Below are 22860 nucleotides of genomic sequence, written 5' to 3'. Positions count from 1 at the left end.
GTATGTTATTAATAATAACAGGTAATGCAACACAAAGGAGTAGCCTGCAATCAGAACTGCTTGGTTTGAGCAAATCCAGTATGCAAAATTCAGGCCCACTCACCTGTTTCTTGACTGCCATGGCTATTTTTTGGTAGCCAGGTCACAATGCTACTGCAGAAGACACAGTTGGCATAATTCCTGATTTGCAACTCAACTCTCTTTGGCCCCTTCCCTTGCTTGCCCTCCTGGTCCAAAGCATACAGTCTCTCTAGGCCCTATATGTAGCTTTCTAATTTGGTTCTTTGGCTCGTTTTAATCCACTAATCATTATCACAAGGGTTCACCAGCCCATTGCGCTACAGAATCTTTAGCATACAGTTGCAATCGAAATTATTCAACTCCATAGCTGTCAACCTTCCCTTTTTTTGTGGGAAATTCCCTTATTTCAGTGCCGTTTCCTGCTGCTTCCCGCTGCTATCCCGGATTGTTAGATACCCCGTAGACTGTCTCCAGGACAGGTGAGGCTGCTGATCCCTTATTTTCAAATCTGAAAGTTGGCAGCTATGCTGCTGATCCCTTAGTTTTGAGGCTGCAGATCCCTTATTTTTGAGGCTGCAGATCCCTTATTTTCGAGGCTGCTGATCCCTTATTTTCAAATCTGAAAGTTGACAGCTATGTTCAACTCCCCCATTGCAAATCAGGTTTATTATCAAAAATTTACAGACTTTCAGCTGTTTGCAATGAGCAAATCAATTGAAATAGCTCAACACAATGGATGCTTCAAGTGGTTCCCCCAAATTCAGCTGAAATTGCAACTTATACTGGCTTCTCCAGTCTTACTTTTATTCAATTCCTTCATGGCAAGCATCTTTAGTACTTAGTAAAGCAGCCTTTTGCTGCTATGATCTGCTGCAAACGAGATGCATGGCCAGATCTTAGCCAATCTTGGCCCCTTCCTCATGAGCAGTGGCCTCCAGTTCAGTATTATCAGCCACCAGTTTAAGAACACTGTTTTGTGTCATCACCAGCACTGAAGATTTTCAGGTAAAATTTCCTAACTAACAGTATTGATGATTTGCCAAACTGCAGCACCTACCAACTACTGGGTGCATTATTCGGACTTTTAAAGCCAAATTGGTGGATCCTGTAGTTACTTCCACACTGTAGTTTGCATCCTGACGTAGCTCCAAGCATATCTTTATAGCCTCCTCGGCTGTGGTATAGCTAATCTTTGATTCAGCCACAGTTTTCTTCAAATCATTCCCTAGCATTCTCATTGTGAGCTGCATGGGAAATGAAAGGGAAGTCAGTGCTCAGAAACAAACTTCAGGGCATAGCTATAATATAAACTTGGTTAACGATCCATTTTGTCTTCCCAAAGAACTCCGGAGATGTTCATTTTGAAAAGGCCACACTTTTACCACATGGAGTCTTTGGGGAAGAAGTCAAGACAGATAAGCTGGTACAAATTTGTTTATTTGTTAAATTTCTATACTGCCCTTCATCCGAGGATCACAGACAGGGCCGGATTTAGGTTTGATGAGGCCGTAAGCTACTGCAGGTAATGGGGCCCTTTATATATCCAGCTGTCCTTTGTCAAAAACAAATTGTCACTGCTTTTTGTGTTGAATATATGCTATATGGTAATTTATGGACCTAATATATATCTAAGGCCATTTACACATAACAAAATATTTATTTTATCAAAGTAATTGTTGAACTGAAATACAATTAAGAAGACATATATTAATAGTGAAATCATTATTAAGCTCTAACTTAAAATGATTTTTACTCAGAAAAACTTAATAATGCAAACACATTGGCATTTGGCAATAACAAAAGTTCCTTTAGAAACACAATTTACAAAGACTCATAATCTAGTCTTTAAAAACTTGCTATAACATGAAATAATAGGTGTAAATATATGATGCAAACTTCTAATAATTATAAATAGCTTTATTAATATGAAATTAAGTGTTATAACCTGTACAATGCAATTGTAGTTAATACAATCATTTTTAGGTTTTCTTTGTTTTTTAATCTTATATTTTGGAAATGTACATCCAGGGTTTTTTTCTTAGTTTTTTGGGGGGAGGCCAAAGAGTGGGGCCCCAAGATATAGCTTGTTTAGCTTATACGTAAATCCGGCACTGATCACAGAGCCATTTGAAATATAAAAACACAAAAATATACAACATAGTAACGAAAGCCCACAATAACACACTCACACCATGTTTAAAAGGCCATAGATTATTTAAATAGCCAAAGGCCTGAGAGGAGAGTATGTTTTTGCCAGGCACCTAAGGATATGTAATGAAGGCAGCCAGGCGAGGCACCCTGGGGAGATCATTCCACAAATCCTATTTAGATTTGTATATACCCTCAGAATAACTGTGAGATGGAAAGAAGACAGGCCAAGATAGTTAATCAGCATTAAAGACAGAACTGACTTGGCCAGAACAGAAGCCCTTCTGGCCAATCAAGAAGCAGTTATATATTTATCAAGTTGTAAATGTCTCCAGGCAGCTCAGAAGTTCTTTGTTTCTGCTTTACTTTGTGTCTAGATGTTATGGCATCTAGAAGAAATGGTGAGCAATCAAATCACATCCTTTAAAAAAACATTTGCAGATGTTATTTAGCAATATTTTATTAAAATGTTTATACATTCTCCCGTACTTACAGAAACCTGCCTGTCCCCTGCTAGAAAGCTAAGAACCTCTTATCTTTCTAGTACAAAAAAAGATTTAAAATATCTCACGCACTTGGTAAGTCTCGTTGACGGCTGTATTTCCATTAAGCCTCCTCCACGTCAAACAAGAGTTATTTAGTGCAATACCGACAAAATCTTTAACTTCTGCAAAAATAAGAAACGTAAACATTTCCCATTGTTGAATGGCATGTAAAAGCCAGTTTCTTCTTGTCGCTGTTTCAATTGCAGGATCTAGTAGTGGTCAACTGCAATCTAAATCCAGCTTTTTCAACATACAAACTTTGCAACTTGACAGGGAAAGGGCAGCCATTCTTTGCCATCATCATTTACCTTGTTCCATCAACAATACAGGGAACTGCCATATCATTGCTCTAGAATGAGACCTGTTATGGCTTCTGCTAACGCTTCATATTACATCTTGCCTATTTGCTGAACCCAGTTTTGATCAATCATCATTACTATATTTGTCACATGCATGTTGTTAACAAAGAAATCCACTGGATGCCACTGTTGTTCTGTTAAACACAGAGCTCCCAAAACTTCAAGAGTCCTCTCTGAAAGTTCTACAGTATTGGGAGAGGGTAGTTAATGAGAAGAGAAGACTCCCTGGAAAAGACCCTGATGTTGGGAAAGATGGAGAAGGGGACGACAGAGGACGAGATGGTTGGACAGTGTTCTAGAAGCTACCAGCATGAGTTTGACCAAACTGCAGGAGGCAGTGGAGCACTTTAACCCTTTCTCCTCAACCAGGGAGATTCCAACAAACAACCTCCTCTGGTTCTTAACCCGTAGACGCCTGCCAAAGGGATAGTGCCCTCATTTCGCTACAAGAGCAATAATAACTCCAGTGTCCCTTAGTTAGAACTTGCCCACAACGTCTGTGCTAGCATTATCATCATGCACTTACTTTCACATCTTAGATCCAAGATTTCCCACGATCCATTTTTGGTACAGAATGAATGTTTTTTCATGCTCGTGTTGTAGAAGCCCTTGACACATCTGTATTCCACAAGGCTTCCCGGCTTTGATATCCCATTCCATATCATGTTGGAGTGATGTATGGCAGGAGGTTTGCCACATTTTATTTCTAAATGGGATCAGAAGCTGTTTTAATTCAGAAATGCAACTGCAGTAGTCTAGACTTTTTGTCATCCCAGTCTAAACCACTGAGCCTCTTGGGCTTGCCAATCAGAAGGTCGGCGGTTCGAATCCCCGTGATGGTGTGAGCTGCTGTTGCTCGGCCCTGCTCCTGCCAACCTAGCAGTTTGAAAGCACACAGTGCAAGTAGATAAATAGGTACCGCTGTGGCAGGAAGGTAAACTGTGTTTCTGTGTGCTCTGGTTTCCATCACGGTGTTCTGTTGCGCCAGAAGAAGTCTAGTCATTCTGGCCACATCACCTGGAAAGCTGTCTGTAGACAAACGCCAGCTCCCTCAGCCTGAAAGTGAGATGAGTGCCACAACCCCAGAGTCGTCCGCGACTGGACCTAATGGGGTCCCTTTACCTTTTTTATCTACCATATTGGCCCAAATATAAGCACTGCATGCTTTCAAACTGCTAGGTTGGCAGGAGCTGGGACAGAGCAGCAGGAGCTCACCCCGTTGCGGGGATTCGAACCGCCGACCTTCTGATCGGCAAGCCCAAGAAGCTTAGTGGTTTAACCCACAGCGCCACCTGTGTCCCCAATACGGTAGAAACCTGGCTACAAAATAATAAACCTCTTGTCAAGCAGCAATGGGATAGAACTGGGAATATGAATATTTAATAATAATAATATTAATAATTGTATTATTCATACCTCGTCCATCTGGCTGGGTTTCCCCAGCTACAGCATGTATAAAAATATTGTAAAACATGAGGCATAAAAAATTTCTCAATACAGGGCATATGACCATCGTGCCTCGTATACCGTGTTCTCCAATTTCCATAACCAAATAGAAAATGTAAACCAAGAATCAGCCATCTGAGCAGATGAGAGGTGGAGCTTTTTCCAGGGATGCTGTTTAACTTCTCAACTAGTCTGAACCTGAACCTCTAGTACTTGTCAAGATACCTAAAAATCATTTAGCCATTATTAAGAAGAGATAAGAACCTTGGGATTTTCAGGAAAACATTTTTTTCTTCTTCACAAAGGATAGTTATTATGGTGGTGTTCATTCATAAATAATGAGCGTTTTTAATGTAGATTACAGATGATATTTTTACCTTTGCATTCAAAAGTGATGTTTCCCCACTTCTGAGATGTTGTGCATTGTGAAAAATTATGCTCTCCAAAAAACTGAAATCCTTCCCTACATTTATAGTATATCGTGCTTCCTAAAGTTGTTCTGTTATCCCAGATAATATCTGTATTATTTGGAAACCACCGTGGTTTTCCACAATCGATTTCTAATGGGAAAGAAAGAGAAAGATGACAGCATTATTAAGCTAACGGTTTCCCCATTTTTATTTATCAGTAAAATATTTGCTGCTGAGTATTTTGTGAAGTAGTACTTTGACCTAATGAAATCAAGAGAACCAAGCCATTTAACTACATACTTAAGTCCCATTGACTTTAATTATAAAAACTCTGATTTCCTTGCGATTTAAGCATGCCTAATTTTTTAAGATATGCTTACAACTAATGTAACAAATAGCCTTTGTTGAAATAAATGCTGCAATCATTAAAGCTTTTTAATTGTTTTCTTTACCTTTGCATACAAAATCAGCTTCCTTCCATTGTCCACTGGAACTGCAAACTGCAGTGGAATTTCCACTTTCGATGACATAACCAGGCTGGCAAGTATAAACAACTTTGTTTCCATAAGTTGTTTTGTTGACTGCAGAATATGCATTTGGAACAGAAGGCGGGAGCCCACAGTCCACAACTGCAACAAAGGGGGGGGGGGGAATAAGTTAAGACACTATAAGGCAAAGACACTCTATGATTCGTAATGACACTCTATGATTTGTAAGTGTTCTTTTTTCATAGAAAGATCATGCAAGGCCCAATTTCTTAAAGTAACAATGGCTGCCACTAATCACACATTTGAAGCACATTCGTCGCCCCCAAAAATATTGGGAACTGCTGCTTAGGCCACAAAGCTATAATTCCCAGCATGCTCAACAAAATACAGTATCCAGGATTCTTTGGTGAGAAAAATGTACCGTACTTTAAATATATTGTGTGTGTGTAGCCCTAGGGTACACAACATAGAACTGAGACAACCCCAGTTGCTTAAATCATGAATTTACAAACACATTTTGCTACATTTATATGTCTTTACTGTTGCCAGCCACTCCAATCTCTGCTGAGCAGTGAAAGATTCCAGGGATCTCGGCATTTAATCAAAGTTTGTGTTTCCTTTGGGGAAAATGAGGCATGGTGGAGACCGTAGTGCCTTTATGAAATATGGTTTATTTGCACATATTTACACCTGAGCTTGGATAGAGTCCCGCTTCCCTTGTAGGCCTTGCTAAATCCATTGACCAAACCCCACATTTACTGATTTCAGACATTATGGGGAGAACTGGCACCCAGAAATTTTAGGGGATCCTTGCCCTCCTACAAACCCAGTTAAGGAACTAATGAGAATGCTTATAGTTTTGATGCCATACTTTTTTTTGGAGCGGTTGGGTGGGGGGTGGGGGATGGGAGCAACTTTGTGATGTGTCAATTTAAAATGGAAAAGCAGCGGAGGCGAAGAGTCCTGAAACCATTTCCCATCCATTTTTCTGCTCAGATCACAAAGCCAAGCAGCTTTCTCTCCCCAATGGGTTGAAACCACTGGAAAACACCTAATTTGAAAGATGAGAGGAACATGAGGATAATCTGTAGCAAAGAAATGGCAGCTGCCCTCCAGCAGAAGCTTCTTTTTTTAATAAAAAAAAATGTTGCAGAAAACAAAGACAAGAAAACATTGAGATTTCAAAGCCCATTTAGTGAATCCCCAGCTCTGCCTACTAACTGCTCTAGAAGATTGACACTTTTGCACTTTAGGTGTGGCATTTAGGTCAGATCGGTGTTAGTGTAAGGGCAGGAACTATCGCCTCTTTTATCAGATCCTATAGGCCCCTGCTGCAGCACATGGCACCATCATCTCTCTAAAATCCCATACTTCATTTAAGCCCTGAGTCGGTTGAATTAGGTACCTGGTAGAGGCACTGGATGTTTTTCACCGCAGTTCTAAAACATTTCCGCGCCTGCCTGCAATGTTGCCATAATACCACTGCGATGCCTGCATAGCATCGCCTTTTGAAATGTGCTGGCACACCTACTGGCATGGCTCATCAAAAGCCTGTGCGCTGGTACAACGAGTCTTGCACTCAAGCAATTATATAGCCTCCTTGAAGTATTCTGCCTTTTTATGATCATTATTATAATGATTATTTCTACTATATTATTACGATGACTGCCAAAGCACAGTTCTCAGGAGGTGCTGCTATCTTATTTAAAATGAGTCATCCGAAGATTATGCCAACTCCACATGGCAAAGTGGTAAAAGCTCCTGACTCTTGCAGGAGTGCTGCTGTTATTACTTTCATTTCTTTACATTTCCCCTCTGAAAACACAAGTCACTGTGATTATATATTTTCACATGAGATAACTATCGTGCTAGGCATTTTCACAGAGAAAAAAGTGACAGAACTTGGCAGTTAAATTCTGTGTGTTCTTCCTCTTTTTAGGGTCCCAGACACTCATACAACACAGAAGCGACAATGTCTTAAACCGAACTGCTCTAGAAAACAGAAATTAAAAAGCAGAGGGCTGTTTTATGGGTGTAGGCGCTGCTACATTTTTTCTGAGTCGTATCTAGGGCAGACTTTCCTGCTCCCCTTTCTATTGTTAGCAGCGCATAACATTTTGTTTTTATGCTGTTTTACTGCAGACCACAAGGCAGAGGGAAAGAAGAAGAAGAAGAAGAGTTTGGATTTGATATCCCACTTTATCACTACCCGAAGGAGTCTCAAATCGGCTAACAATCTCCTTTCCCTTCCTCCCCCACAACAAACACTCTGTGAGGTGAGTGGGGCTGAGAGACTTCAGAGAAGAGTGACTAGCCCAAGGCCACCCAGCAGCTGCATGTGGAGGAGCGGGGACGCGAACCCAGTTCACCAGATTACGAGACTACCACTCTTAACCACTACACCAAGGACTGGCTTGGTAAAGAAAAGAAGGAGAGTTATGCTATCACCTCTGCTGAGAGGCCAACTGCCTTTCAGCCTTCCTCATCTGTCACCTAGTGGCAACCATTCCATCAAGCTCCCTGAACTTTTTCATCGCAGCTGCTCATTATATCTCTAACGTAAAAAACTAGTACATAAGGATATATTTGTTCTCCTCCCACCCCATCTCTTATTCTTTGCATTTCAGGTCTTTTAAGCCTGAGGGCAGGGGCTGTCTTACTACCGATTTTTTTTTTTAAGCCACTCTTTTCAGCTAAACAGAGCGGAAAAAAATAATTACTGAAATAAATAAATGCATTGCTGCATTTATTCATTTTATGCACTACTGCTTTGTTTTTGTAAGACACTATGAGTTATATGAGGAAAAGTGGGGGTATAAAATGCTTTAAACAACACACCTCTACCATTCAGTGTTTTGCTTTTTACGTTAGTAAAAAAAATGGAATCTTACTTTCACTATGAGTAATAATTCAATTGCCTAATACTTGCAATGTAAAATGAAGCATTTTCAGTAACGTAGTAACTATTAAAGAGCTGGTCAAAACTGATAACAAAATGATACCAAGGTTTACCATCAGCATGGCTCTGTCTTAAGGGAAGGGATTTATCATGTAAGGTAAGGTAAAGGTAAAGGACCCCTGGGTGGTTAAGTCCAGTCAAAGGCAACTATGGGGTTGCGGCGCTCTTCTCGCTTTCAAGCTGAGGGAGCCACCGTTTGTCCACAGACAGCTTTCCGGGTCATGTGGCCAGCATGACTAAACTGCATCTGGAGCAACAGAACACTGTGATGGAAACCAGAGTGCACGGAAACACCATTTACCTTCCCGCTGCAGTGGTACCTATTTATCTACTTTCACTGGTATGCTTTCAAACTGTTAGGTTGGCAGGTGCTGGGACAGAGCAAAGGAGCTCACCGCATTGTGCGGATTCAAACAGCCGACCTTCCGATCGGCAAACCCAAGAAGCTCAGTGGTTTAGACCACAACGCCACCCGCATTCCTATTTATCATGTAAGCTGCAATCTTATGCCTGTGAACCTGGGAGTAAGTCCCACTAAACACTGTGGGAATATGTTTGCAAACCTGAACACTTAACTTTCAGGTTTGCGGTGTTCGGGAGCCGATTTGTTCGACAACTAAGCCATTCAGGAACCAAGGTACCACTGTACTAGGGATTCAACCTTGGAATTGAGTGCTTGTCAATCATCCCAGTGCCTCATCAGCTAGAATACTGGAAGATGGGTTTACCACTTACTGCACAATTGGGCAGAGCATACAGACATGTTTTCCCTTGTATTTCAATACCTAAAGGGGCCTAAAACTGTACTCTTTTTAAAAATACAAGCATTCACCTTTGCACGAAGTATTTGCTGTACGCGAATGAAATGGTTCCACTCCATTTTCTGTTCGGTATCCTTCAATACAGTAGCACTCATAGCTTCCTAATGTATTCACACATCGTCCTCCAAGGCCACAGATGCCTGAGATTCCACATTCATCAAGATCTAGAAAATGTAATATAATTGTGACCGTCTTTTTATGAAGACTGCTTCAAATATTTTGAACCCATTGGTAGGCAAGAGCCAACATGCAGCAACAATTATTGTTTAGAGCTTACCTAGCACCAAGTTGCCCCAATGAAATTAATGGACCTAACTTAGCCATGTTCATTCATTTCAGTGGGCCTGCTCTGAGCAACTACCACACATAGTGCTTTAAACTATAGCATACATGAAAATGACTGGTCCTTGGGTCAGGGGGCTTTCAACAGTGAGGGAAACAAGTAAATAAAGGGGAGAAATGAAGAGGGAAGTCTAACGGGAGTGTGTGAATATGGACTAAGTGTGGAATCCAGTGTTGTAATATTATGACTGTTCTGTGAACACAAGCATTGCAATTTGCCCGACGGAAAAAACCCCGTCCCTTCCAGCTGCTGTGGGGTTTCTCCTGATCAACGGCAGAGCATATGCCCATGCTGCCCAGGGCAGGCATGCTCCCAAAGGGGGAGGGATGCGGAGGGTGCCCTCCCAGGCATGGGATAGCAGCTCAGGTGCACAGAGTGGCGCAAGTGGGCCGCCCATGGGGGCGGAGCGAGCCGCCGATGGCGGACATTCGGCGCACCACCTGCCCACGACTCCCAAGCCTCCTCCAGCTGTCAAAATGAAGGGGGAAGGGGGGATGCAGCCTTCCCCTGACGGCTCAGGGTAGGCTGGGAGTCGCGGGAAATGTCACCCACCTCAGCGAAGACACCCAGGATGATCCGTCCCCACCGCACCCCCCTTCCTCCACCCCTGCTCCTGATACCCCCAGAGCCAATTCTGGAGGTTCAGGGGGGAGAAGCCCCACTGCCCAAGCAGAAATACTTGTGTCTCATTAGGGGAATCCCACCCTTAGTTTCAAATGATAAGAGGACTATGGAATTAAGCCAAAGACTTGTTGGAAGAAATGAGGGGAAAGTCCCTACCAGAGAAGAATGACAGATTAAGTTGATGGATGATGCCGAAATGGCTAAAATGACCGGAAGAATCAGAAATCAGGAAGACCAAAATCTTAATAAGGAATGGGGGGAATTTATAATTTATCATAAAAACCATTGTAAACAGCTAAAATCGTCAGTATGATTGGAATAACACTTGTAGCTTAATGGTGAATTTTGGCCATAATTGAGAGGTAAAAGATTTTGGATTATCATAAAAGATGCAGGAGGAAATGGTTAACAATAGGACCCACAAAGGGGAGGAGGGAAGTCCAGGAGATTCCTTGGAATCTTGTTTTTATGTTGTATGTTGGATATGTGACTGTAAAATGTTAATCTAGAAAACCAAATAAATAAATAAATGAGAAAAAGAGGAGGATGGCAGTAAGCAAGTATTTGGAGAAGGGGGTGCAAGGGGGAAAGGGCAGGGCTATTTAAGAGAGCAGGAGACTTTGAGGTCGCTGAAACTGGAAATATCAACAGATCAGAGACATGTCAATAGATAAGACTGGGGCAAGCTCACACCAATGTTTCAAAGGTAAGGGCAAACAGTTAACACTGGGCATGGAAGGGGATGGGAAGCCAGTAAAGAGATCTGAGGAAAGGCATCAGCTGGACTTAGATCAGGAAATCTTGGACTCAAGTTCTACCCCTGTCAGTGGCAGAGCAAGCCGATTGGGTGCATGGGGCGGCGTGCGTGGGGGGGCGGGGCCAGCCGGGGCAGGACGCTCTGAGTCCGCCTGCCTCCTCCCACTCAGCTGCCCTACAGCTGAGGGGGAGGGGGAGGGCGGACCGTTTGGGGCAGCGTGGAGCCTGCGGGCACCCAAGCCACCGCATCACTCCCAGGAGAGACGTGTGGCTCGGGTGCGCTGCAGGCCCTGTGGTGAGTGCCACCCGGCATTTTCACACACACACACACACACCCCTGTGGTGACACCCGGGGCGATCTGCCCCCACCGCACCCTCTTCCTCCTCCCCGGTTCTGCCCCTGCCACTGATTTGCTATGTGCCCTTCAAGAAGTCAGTCTCTCACATCTGCCACACATACATATTGCAGCACTGAAGCAATCTTCCCACATGAAAAATAATAACCACAAGCTTGCATACACAAAACCTCAGATATCAGAGTATAAAACACAATGGCTATGTTATCAGCTGTGGGAGAAAACAGATGCAAAATACATAGAACAGTAAGCCTGGACTTGGACTATGATGAAGAGGGGCTGGGGTGATCTGTCAGACCAGCAGCACAAGAGGCCTGGGTGATAGAAACCAACGCCAGCCTTGAATTGGGGCCTCCAGAGTCCATAAGGGCTCATGCAGAATCCCGCTTGGTCCTGCCACTTTCTCCTGTAGAAATCCGATCTTTACTGCTGGACCGGAGCAAACATCAATTGGATTTCCTGTTGATTGACGTTTGCTCCGATTTAGCACGAAAGAGCTGGTTTTCCCAGGGAAAGCAAGTGGGGCAAACAGAAGGTTTGTCCACACTTCCAGTTGTCCTGTGCCTTAGAAAGCATGCATCTGAACAGTTTCCCATTTGTCTCATGAAAAAACACTAATATAGCACACTTAGATGTATATATTGCAACAAATTCAAAGCTTTACCTGGAAATTATTTTTACGGGGAAACTTGTAAATCTATTGCAGACTCAAATATTCCCTTCCCTGAACATTAATTAGGTTTCGGAGGTGGGGGAATGAAGGCTTCTCTAAATCAGTTAAAAATAATAATAACTACAACTTTTATTTTAGATTTGACTGGTATATATTTTAGTTGTCAGCTTAATCAGCATGATAGTCACTCCTGTATCTTATTAATTTTATGAAACAATGCATTTCTAAAAATGAAATACTTTCTGCCAAAAATATATAGCAGAAAATTCCCCCTCTCCTACATAACTATGTGGAAATATGGGTTTGATCTTCCTCAATTACAGCTCCCAGCAATTTTGAAAATGAAAAGTGTCAATTTAGACATGCTCAAGTAGTGGAAAGGACATACATTAAAGAGAGAAACAGCTTTAGATGAAAACTAAAACTCTCTCTCTCTCGTGTGTGTGTGTGTGTGTGTGTGTTCTAAAAAGAACATAAAGGAAAACAGTAAAAATTCCTTATGACTTGTTGCTGCTGTACTTACCTATACATTTTGTGCCATCATTGGGAATGAATATCTTGTTTTTACTGGAAGCCTGGAAGCCTTCTAGACAAATGCAATAAAAGCTTCCTTGTGTATTGTGGCATGAAGCATGCTCTCCACAAATCTTGCTTGCCCCAATATCACATTCGTTTTTGTCTGACAAAACATTTTTTAAAAATTGCAGAGGTTAAAGCAAACCATTAAATATCAGTATTATTCTCTAATTATTTTCTACCATTTAAAAAGAGAATTTGTTTTGGTTTTGGGTTTTTTTTAAAAAACATATATATTAAGTTTTCCACAATTATACCACATAACAGAAGAGATAACACAAAAAGGAAGGGGGGGAAGTGCATCAAAAAAGAAAACAGTACAATAAACATCTTATCCACCACCATAAAAGAGATAAACAATATGAGCGAACTTAATCCTTTAAAAGCCCATACTTATTTACATATTGGTTGACTTCCTCCATTCCCTTCCTTCTGAATTTCCTTGTGTCTGTATGTAACAGCTTTCCAATATCATTCTTAAACCAAAATATTTCCAGTTATTATCTAGCTAATTCACTTTTCTTACTTCCTAAACCCCATTTATTTAGTAAATCCTATTTTAATCCTAGGCCTATTTGGTACTTTCAAGTGATTTCTAATTTTTTATATTAGAATATTTATTCAAATAGTCTTTTAATTTCTTCTAATCTTCTTGGTATTCCTCTTCTTTCCGGTCGCGGATTCTTCCAGTCAGGTCAGCTAGCTCCGAAAAATCCATCATCTTCATCTGCCAGTCTTCCACAGTTGGTAATTCTTTTATTTTCCAGTTCTTAGCTAGTAAAATTCGAGCAGCCATTGTGGCATACAAAAATAATTTAACATCTTTCCTGGGCAATTCCAGACCTGTTATCCCAAGAAGAAAGGCCTCTGGTTTCTTAATAATTGTATATCTCAACATTTTTTCCAATTCATTATAAATCTTCTCCCAGAAGTCTTTCACCTTGGGGCAGGTCCACCACATATGAAAAAAGGTGCCTTCTTTTTCTTTACATTTCCAGCAAAGATTATCACTGTTGTGGTAAATCTTTGCTAGTTTTACTGGGGTTAAGTACCACCTACACATCATTAAAAAGAGAATTTGTTTAAAAAGAATTGATTCCATCAGAGGCATAGCAAGATCAGGTGGTACCTAGTGCGGAAATTTTTTTGTCACACCCACACACACCACATTGACGGCTCAGGGTAGTCTTGGGAAGAAGACTATTTCAGCCGTACTCAGCATAGACCCAGTGAAATTAATGAACATTACTAACCAAAGTCCATTGGTCTCAGTGGGTCTATTCTAAGTAGAACTTAGATGTATACAACCCATTGTTCAGATAATTCACCCAATTTACTGTGAGCCCCTGTGGGGGTTCTATCTGTAGGGCCAGATTTAGGTTTGATGAGGCCCTAAGCTACTGAAGGTAATGGGGCCCTTAATATGTCCAGCTGTCCTTTGTCAACAACAAACTGTTGCTGTTTTTTGTGTTGAATATATGCTATATGGACCTAATAGGTATCTAAAGCCATTTGCAAATAACAAAATAGGTATTTTATCAAAGCAATTGTTGAACTGAAATACAGTTAAGAAGAAGTATATTAATAGTGAAATAATTATTAAGTTCTAACTGTATGTAGGTTTTATTTTATTTGTTTCTTATCTTATATTTTGGAAATGTACATCAAGGTTTTTTTCCCTTTAAATTTTTTTGGGGCCCCCAAGAGACTGGGGCCCTAAGCTATAGCTTGTTCATCTTATACGTAAATCCGGCACTGCCTATCTGTGAAGACAACCTAGCATGCCAGGATAGTGCTGGTGGGGCAAGCTTCCCACATCACAAAACCTGCCTTACCACACTCTAACATTCTATATCTATATAGTGGACACTTGGGTTGTGAACATGATCCATGCGGGAGGCATGTTCACAACCCACAGCGTTCACAACCCGCGACCCGTGCGTCGGCACACAGGCGGTTCGCAATTTGGCGCTTCTGCACATGTGCAAGAGCTGAAACCCGGAAGTAACCTGTTCCGGTACCTCCAGGTTTGACGCAGTGCGCAACCCGAAATCACACAACCCGAAGCGTCTGTAATCCGAGGTATGACTGTATAGGTTTATGTTCTAGTAGATGTGTCTATCTCTTTAAGGGAACAAACTTTCACAGAGAAGAAGCGGAGCAAACTGAAAGTTGCAAGCAACGATTCATGGGGCTCAGTTTGTTCAGTTTAGGGACCGCTGACCATTAGGTCCCGTCATGGCCGACTCTGGGGTTGCGGCGCTCATCTCGCTTTATTGGCCAAGGGAGCCGGCATTTAGCTTCCGGGTCATGTGGCCAGCATGACTAAGCCACTTCTGGCGAACCAGAGCAGCACACGGAATGGCATTTAACTTCCCGCCAGAGCGGTACCTATTTATCTACTTGCACATGACATGCTTTCGAACTGCTAGGTTGGCAGGAGCAGGGACCGAGCAACGGGAGCTCACCCAGTCGTGGGGATTCGAACCACCGACCTTCTGATCGGCAAGTCCTAGGCTCTGTGGTTTAACCCACAGCGCCACCCGCATCCCCAGTTTGTTCAGTAAAGGCATATTATTAATATCTGGAGTATATCTGAGCAGTTCTGCATGAGCAGCAGTATGTCATGCCATTCACCCCTGGAGGCCTTTGCGTTATTATAATAAATCCTAAATTGTAACAGTTCAATTGTTAATCCACACATGCCTTTGTGAAGTTGCAAGGAATCACAAATGCCCACCTACCTTGACAGTAAGTCCTCCCATTGCCCACAAATCCATAATTACAGGTGCAGACGTTTTTGCCATCTCGCTGCTGACATGTGGCATTAGCATGGCAAGTGGCGCACACATCAGAAGGTAAAGCACTTGTGGCATCTATAAAAAAATTAAGCACTGTAAATTAGGACTGGTAATTACCTAGCAATGCACTGGACAACTAACATTGGAGGCATTTTCAGCCTCCCAATGAATCACACTCAAGTATAACTGCAACACAGGTACACAAGATCATGTTAGTTCTCATACCAGCACCATGTGCTTCTAGAGCCAAGGAGCAGAGAAGCAAGGCAGACATAATGACACAAGCCTTCTTCTATCCAGATAACAGGCCTGGATGGGCTCATTCCCACAAAAAGCTAAGGATTAATCATTACTGCAATGCGATATATGTAGGGCTGCCTCTGAAGATGGTTTGGAAACTTCAGCTGGTGCAGAATTCACCGGCCAGCTTGCTCACTGGAGCATATTACACTGATTCAGGTCCAACTGCACTGGCTACCAATTAGTTTCCAGGCCTAATTCAAAGTGCTGGTTTTGACCTATAAAGCCTTAAACGGCTCAGAGCCACAATACCTCAAGGACCGCCTCTTTCCATATGAACCTACCCAAACCCTGAGATTGCCTTCTGAGGCCCTCCTTCAATGTGCCTCTTCCTTGAGAGGTTCTGAGGGTGGTAACATGAGAACAGGCCTTCTCTACAGTGGTTCCCCGTCTGTGGAATGCTCTCCCCAGGGAATTTTGCCTGGTGCCTTCATTATACACCTTTAGGTGCCAGGCAAATACATTCTTTTCTAACCAGGCCTTTGGCTCACTTGATCAATATCCTATACCCTTTTAAAATGTAGCTCTTTTGGGGGGGATATTATTGGGTTATTGTTTTTATTTTATATATTGTGATCTGTTTTGTGAACCGCCCTGAGACCTCCGGGTATAGGGCGGTATATAAATTTTAATACAGTGGTACCTCGGTTTACGAACTTAATCCTTTCCGGAATTCCGTTCTTAAACCGAAACCGTTCTTAAACCGAGGTGCGCTTTCCCTAATGAGGCTTCCCGCAGCCGGTGCCCTTCCATCGTTCAGCTTCTGTTCTTAGACCGAGGTAAAGTTCTCAAACCAAGACACTATTTCCGGTTTTGTGGAGTTTGTAAACCAAATTGTTCTTAAACCGGACTGTTCTTAAACTGAGGTACCACTGTAATAATTAATTAATTAATTAATTAACATCAGCTGGAATTCTTACTGGAATTCTACAGAGTGGTGGAAAAAAGGAAATCTAAACTACAGAAGAGGTAGCCTGATTGTGGCAACAAGCACTCCTGGATTATTTTGTATGTTTTTTTAACATTGTCAGATGTTTGTTATACTTTATTTTTAACTGTATTGTTTTATTCACTGATGTGTTTGCTGCTTGGGCTCCTTTGAAAGCAAGGGCAACATATGAATTTAAATAAAACAATACCTGCTCCAAAGTAGGGAACTCCACAGTCCAATTACAACACTGAGTCTTGGCCTAAGCTTCTGCCCTCATCTCTGGCACTGTGCTGCTGCCAGCCTAGGAGCAAAACTACCAAATTGGGGGTTGGGAAAAAAATGTTGGCCAGTACTCTTTGATGATTACTCTGTTGCCCCCAAGTAACTCTTGGTTTTGGAGCAGCAATTTTCAGGGCTACAGCAAGGGAGGAAATGGTTAGCACCTTGAACAACACCAACTGTGATCCCAACAATTATTAGTCTACCCACCATGAGTGCTTACTATTTGCATTTTTAAGGAAAGTGAAGGCTAAATGCAGACATTAACCCAAAGGTTCCATAACATGCAAATACATTTTAAATAAAATACTGAGCACTGTTGTTTGATGTGATGAAAATTTTACTTGGAATGCTAAAAATGCACAGCTGAGCGCTCAAAACAAAACCTGGAAGCGGGCAACCCCCCTGCAGAAATGTGGGCGGTTTTCAGGAGAACTGCTATTTATACATTTGTAAGCATTAGCATCTTAAAACGCGGCAAGGTTGTCCGTCCCCCCCATCATATTTACATATTGCTGTACACACCAGAGAGGGGGCAGGGATGTCCTCACCTGGTGTGCATTAAACCTGTTTTCTTTCCCTGGTTCTCCCCACCCCAGACCCCCCCAAAACCACCCCCTTTTTGTGAAAGCTGTCACCATCTGTGCACATGCAACGGCTGTCTTCGACACACACACCTCGGCTGCTAAGTTTACGTGGATCAAATTTCCAAACCCAATGGTTAATTGGGTTGGAGGAGAAATGCAACAAACAGGCATCTTTCTCCACGAACAACAGGATAGATATGGATCATGGCACATGTCCTGCACACAGCGCTTCCAAAAGGGGAGCATCCCAGAGCCAGAGTATGCGCAGCCACTAAAGGTGCGAATTTGAAGAAAATAGGAGGAGGGGGGCATTGGCAAACCCAGGATTTATTTGGGGGGAGGCTTTATGTAGGGGGGGCAGAACCAAGTTATCTGTGATGCAGTTGGTCAGTTAGTTAAGTATTTTAATTAATGGGGGGACAGGTAATCCCTGCACCATATCATTTATCACATGCACAACGTCTGGATGGCAATGCGCATCAACTTGGGGTGGGGTAGGTTGACCCCCTCAAAAAAAATTGGGGGTGAGGGACAAAGGGACCTCGGCTCTTATGGCAGCCAACACAGAATCAAACAACTCATACGAACAACAATTGGTTTTCGGTGCCCCCCCCCCCACATCCTCGAGCTTAAAGCTTCTTTTTAAAGGTCGGCTAGAAAAAACTTATAGAAAGAAAGCTGGAAACGCGTCCTTCTTCTGCACTGTTTCCACGGTGGCTGGAGCTCAGCTCCGCCTCCGCGCGCTCCCCTCTGCACATGGCCAGAGGTCCTCTTGCTCCAGCAGAGATCCGAAACGCGCGCTAATTTCTCCGAGGCGACGCTTACCCGGGTCCGCCTCTCCTCCTGAAGGGGACGAGAGGAGCAGCAGGAGGAGAAGGAGCAGGAGCGACGGAGGCGGAGGTGGTGGCTGCCGTCGCGTCTCCGCCGCCGGGCTCATGGCGCCTCCAAGGTCCGTCTTTCCGCGCCTCCCCGCAGCTCTGAGGCCCGGAGGGTGAAGGGCGCCTGGGGCTCGTTCTCCACGCCCCCTCGGCCGCCAGGCGGCGAGCGGAGGGCTCCCGCCCGAAGCCTCGGTTCCTGCCCGCGAAGGCGGCTTCGCCTACTGTTTTAGTACCCACCCATAGGTGCCAACTCCCCGGGGTGCCCGAGCAAAATTCCCTAGGAAGGGGCAGGGCACCCACAAATTTCGGTGCCAGGGCCATGGGCAGCAGCCAGGGTTTTTTTTTTGGTGGGGGCGCAGAACCTCAGTTTGAAATGTATTTTTATTTATTCGGGGGGAGGGCAGTTGCCCACCTTCCCTTGGCAACGCCCATGGCCAGGTGTAGCAGCAACAATTTTTAAGCCCGTGTCATAATGACTAAGCCCAACTCTGAATTATGTTTCTGGCTTTGTTTCGACATTTGGGGTTTCAGTCCTGAGCTATTATTCCTTGAATATTGCCTATCTTCTTTCCATATGCCACCCTTGCTGCGGTCTCTGTTTGAAACACACAAGTGGCCGTACTGATAAGAATTATTTGTGGCTTTACGAAACGGTGGTTATTTTCAGCTAGCAGCCAAGATGGTGATTCTTTGTTTCTGTAAATCCCCTTATTCTTCCTGTTCAAACTGAAAAGTCGTATTTTCTAAATGGAATATGTAGTTACAGTCTGAAAAAAGCATCTGAAAAATCCAGTCACAATCTTCAAAAAATACCTGTATTTTTTCATAGCAGGACAGCTAACAAGTATAATTTAGGTCAGGATAACAGCACAGAGTTTAAAAACAAAGCCTTTTCCAGTGTCACCTCTCTCACCTAATTAAAACCAGCGAGCTTTGAAGCAAAATAGCTATAAATCAATTGCTTGCTTCCTTTTGGCTTTTTTCTTGTAAGCCATCCCAATAACTTTATGTTACAGGGTTGCAAACAAATGTCACATGTAAATGAACATCTGCTTATGGCTACCTGATGAGCCCAAATTATAAGAATAGTATAGACAGAGATAGTTATTTGGAAGCTACAATGTTTGAGATCATAAGGGCTGTGCAGCATTATAGTTTGTCACACACTTCAGTGTGTTTTGCAATGCTTGCAGCGGGAAACATGGTCAGGAAGCGAGAACCTCACATTTTGGAAGTTGTTGCAACAGCATTTCAGTCGATTCCTTGGTCATATGCTACCCTGCATATGGGATTTTAAGAAGAGAAACCAAAAGGTCTGTTGCAACATGTTGCCGAGCTGTACTGTGCAATTCTAACCATGCCTGCTCAGAAGTAAGTCTGGGTGAATTCAGTGGTAGGGTGTATTCCCCAGAAAGGCGGGTTAGGATTTCAGCTGTACAGTGGCATAGCTTGGGGGGTGCAGGGGGGGCCGGCCGCACCGGGTGCAACATCTGGGGGTTAGGGTTAGGGGGCGCAAATCCACGGGTTAGGGGGCGCAAATTACTTGCCTTGCCCCGGGTACTGACAACCCACGCTACGCCACTGCAGCTGTAGTCTTTCAAAGCATAACTGAGTTCCCATTTTCACAATCAGTTCCCAGTGTAGTAGACTAGCTAGCTGTTGGTTGGTTGGTTGGTTGGTTGGCTGGCTGGCTGGCTGGCTGGCTGGCTGGCTGGCTGGCTTGCTTGTTTTGTGGGGCAGACATGTAAAAGCAAGTGTGATCAAACCACAAAAGTTAGCAGGGCGAGAACTGCAGTTCTTATGGCTGCCCTCCAGAAGACTTTCCCATTAAGCTTTTCTACACAAATTTAAATCATTTGTGTCATTCAGTTTTCAGCATGATACACAGTGAAAGTGAAAATAAGCAAATACTTTATCAAAATCAAACAACAAATTTTGGGAAGGTCAGGGGAACACAAAAACCTTTCGGGATCACAGAATCACAAGTAGGGGCCTGTAGAAGTGATCAGCAATTAAAAATAATATTACAAAAAGAAAAACGGAGACAGTCGTGAAAATGGGCTTGATGTTAGAAAATAGGTCGCAAGTTAGAAACGATTTACTTTCCCATCAAGCTACTATATTTTCTTTTGTCCTGAGAAGTATTACAAGGTTCAACTGCCTTGCATTAGAAGTACGCCAGCAGTTTATGCAGTATACTTTCAACAGACTCTTCAATTCTTTCAAGCATAAATATAGACAGCAAATACAGCAAATAAATATGAAGGACTTTTATGGCTTTGGTAGCAGGTTTTATATATATATATATATAATGAAGGTTGCCCTTCAGTAACCTGGAAGTAAGCTCAGTGAATATGGATTACCCATTCAAAATGCAACTTGCATTTATTCTTATATGCTCTGTTGGTTGCCTGCTGACCAGCTGAGATGAGAGTTGATGGAATTTGATGGAGGGCTGCCTATTCGTGCCTCGCATGGGGAGCAAATACTGTCCTTCTGGCCTATTTGCAAATCAGATTAATTAACAATTCCTCCTGTTTCTCCCATTAGATGACAGGGCAAGCATAAGCAATAAAGTGGGGCTGAAAAATAGCTGGCCAGACCAGGGTTCTCTAATTCTCATCAAAACGCTTCAGTGGTTATTGTGCCACCTAAGTGTTTTTCTTGTAACAACACTCACTGCGAAGAAAACATGCTATCACTCAAGTCTGATGGTGTTGGCAGTGCCTCTTAAGTTCATATTTCTTGTGATTCCTCACTCACAAAAGCACAAAATACACAAACAGAACAAGAAAACCAACACATGTGAACACAGCTACCACTATAGAAGTATAGAGAGGGGAAGGCTGTGATGTAAATTTAATATACATTGGTACCACCGGTTGTGGATGGGATCTGTTTTGGAGGTCCGGTCAGATCCCGAGGTTTCTTCAACCTGAGGACATGCAGAAGCAATCTACCGCTTCTGCGCACACGGCGAAACCTGGTAAAATACCTCTAGGTTTGCCACATACGCATCCCAAAGTTTACGTAACCAGAGGGTTTTTTTCCATGATTTTATTGTTTTTATATTTTTGATGGGTTCCCCCCTCCCCCCAAAAAAGTGGTGTATAAATTTTATGAAATAGGTGTTATAAAATAATATTTCACAGGTGCAGTCATGCAGACACAGTGTTTGTAACAGTGTGGCGCTGAATTCCATCCTACATTTCATCAGTCCAATTGCATGTGCTGTTTATTCCTTGGTACATATCCAGATGTAGAATAATAGTGACCTTTGTGGGGAAAGGAAATGGTCCCCCTCAAATATTAATTAAATGCAGCACATACTCCTTATGTTTAGATAATTTATAGTATCCCCTCAAGAGACTATACTCTTCTATGAGATGTGGATTTCTCTGCAGTGAAAACATTTGCCACCTGAATGAGAAGGCACATTTGCAACTAGAGCATACAACATAGTGTTTTTTTTTTGTATTAAAAACCTTTTAACCCAAATACATACCTTTCCCTAGACTGATAAACATGGCTGTAGGTTAAAAGGAGGGCTCTTCATGAGCTTCCCAAAGGATAGCAAGTACTGCATATGGATTGAAAAGTAGAGTATGAGCAAAGAAATTCATAAAGACTTGCAGAAAATATGTTTCTTTCCTTGCAGACTTGCAGAAAATATGTTTCTTTTTCAAGTACTGCATATGGATTGAAAAGTAGAGTATGAGCAAAGAAATTCATAAAGACTTGCAGAAAATATGTTTCTTTCCTCTTTGCAATAGACCGTCTGTCTACATTGCAGGAAAAAAGATTTGCAGCTTATATATTGTATGTCTTGTTACAAACTTCACTGCGGTAGCATATCCCCAAAGTGCGGATGACAATAATTTGTATAATATTCTTTAACTTCTATAAATTATGTGTTTATGCACACTCATAGGTTATGATGGTGCTAGAGAAGTATGCTGTTATTTGCTGAATGCTTGCTTTGTGTTTTATTAGCTAAAACGAAGGCTTCAACGTCTATGTTCATGCAGTGTAATAGTGAGAATGAGTGGGCCTCTTAAGTATGGCCTATGTGCTGTTTTTCATCAAAGCCTTTTCTTTACTTAAGAATATTTCTGAGGTCTGCCTCATGGCAGAATCCACCACCTGGTTTCTGCAACTTGGACAAAGCCCCTTAAAGGTGGTTATATGTTTGGAAACACCCACTAAAAATAGTTGTGATTCAAGGACCCGCCACCCGCTTGAGGATAAGAAAGACACATGCACACAGTATATTAGGTTAATGGGCTAATAAAGGTCACAACTTTATTGATTACAGCATGTGAGAGGTATTGGCTTAGGCATTGGATAAAACAACAGAGCGTGACTCCACCCCCTCAGAGAGGGGTGAGTCTATCAAGGGTTAACCACCAGTGGGAGGAGCCTGTTGATGCAAATACAACTGAAAGCTCCCCCTGATGTCACCGGGGGTCGTGCCATGGCCCTAGCCACCAGCAAGGGTGTTGGACAGGATCCACGACCACCGGATTTCTTTACCGGAATACCCATAAAGTGGAGGGGTA

General features: G+C 42.7%; 1 protein-coding gene across 1 annotated transcript in view; it reads right to left on the bottom strand.

Annotated features, from left to right (window-relative positions):
- SUSD1 (sushi domain containing 1) overlaps positions 1-18528 on the bottom strand; it is a 39254-nt gene extending 20726 nt beyond the window's left edge. Inside the window, exons 1-9 of the mRNA XM_083718829.1 lie at positions 18249-18528; positions 15270-15401; positions 12473-12628; positions 9209-9361; positions 5382-5558; positions 4897-5079; positions 3600-3779; positions 2745-2836; positions 1079-1265 (exon numbers count right to left, since the gene is read on the bottom strand). Of these exons, the coding sequence (XP_083574955.1) occupies positions 1079-1265; positions 2745-2836; positions 3600-3779; positions 4897-5079; positions 5382-5558; positions 9209-9361; positions 12473-12628; positions 15270-15401; positions 18249-18360 (1372 nt within the window). The 5' untranslated portion in view covers positions 18361-18528. The remainder of the gene's footprint in view (positions 1-1078; positions 1266-2744; positions 2837-3599; positions 3780-4896; positions 5080-5381; positions 5559-9208; positions 9362-12472; positions 12629-15269; positions 15402-18248) is intronic.
- Positions 18529-22860: the final 4332 nt, after the last annotated feature.

The sequence above is a fragment of the Podarcis gaigeae genome, assembly GCF_964106915.1.
Source record: "Podarcis gaigeae genome assembly, chromosome: 17".
In the NCBI taxonomy this organism is placed as follows: Eukaryota; Metazoa; Chordata; class Lepidosauria; order Squamata; family Lacertidae; genus Podarcis; species Podarcis gaigeae.
Note: the sequence above shows the minus strand (reverse complement) of the source record. Positions and strands in the feature narration are given on the sequence as shown.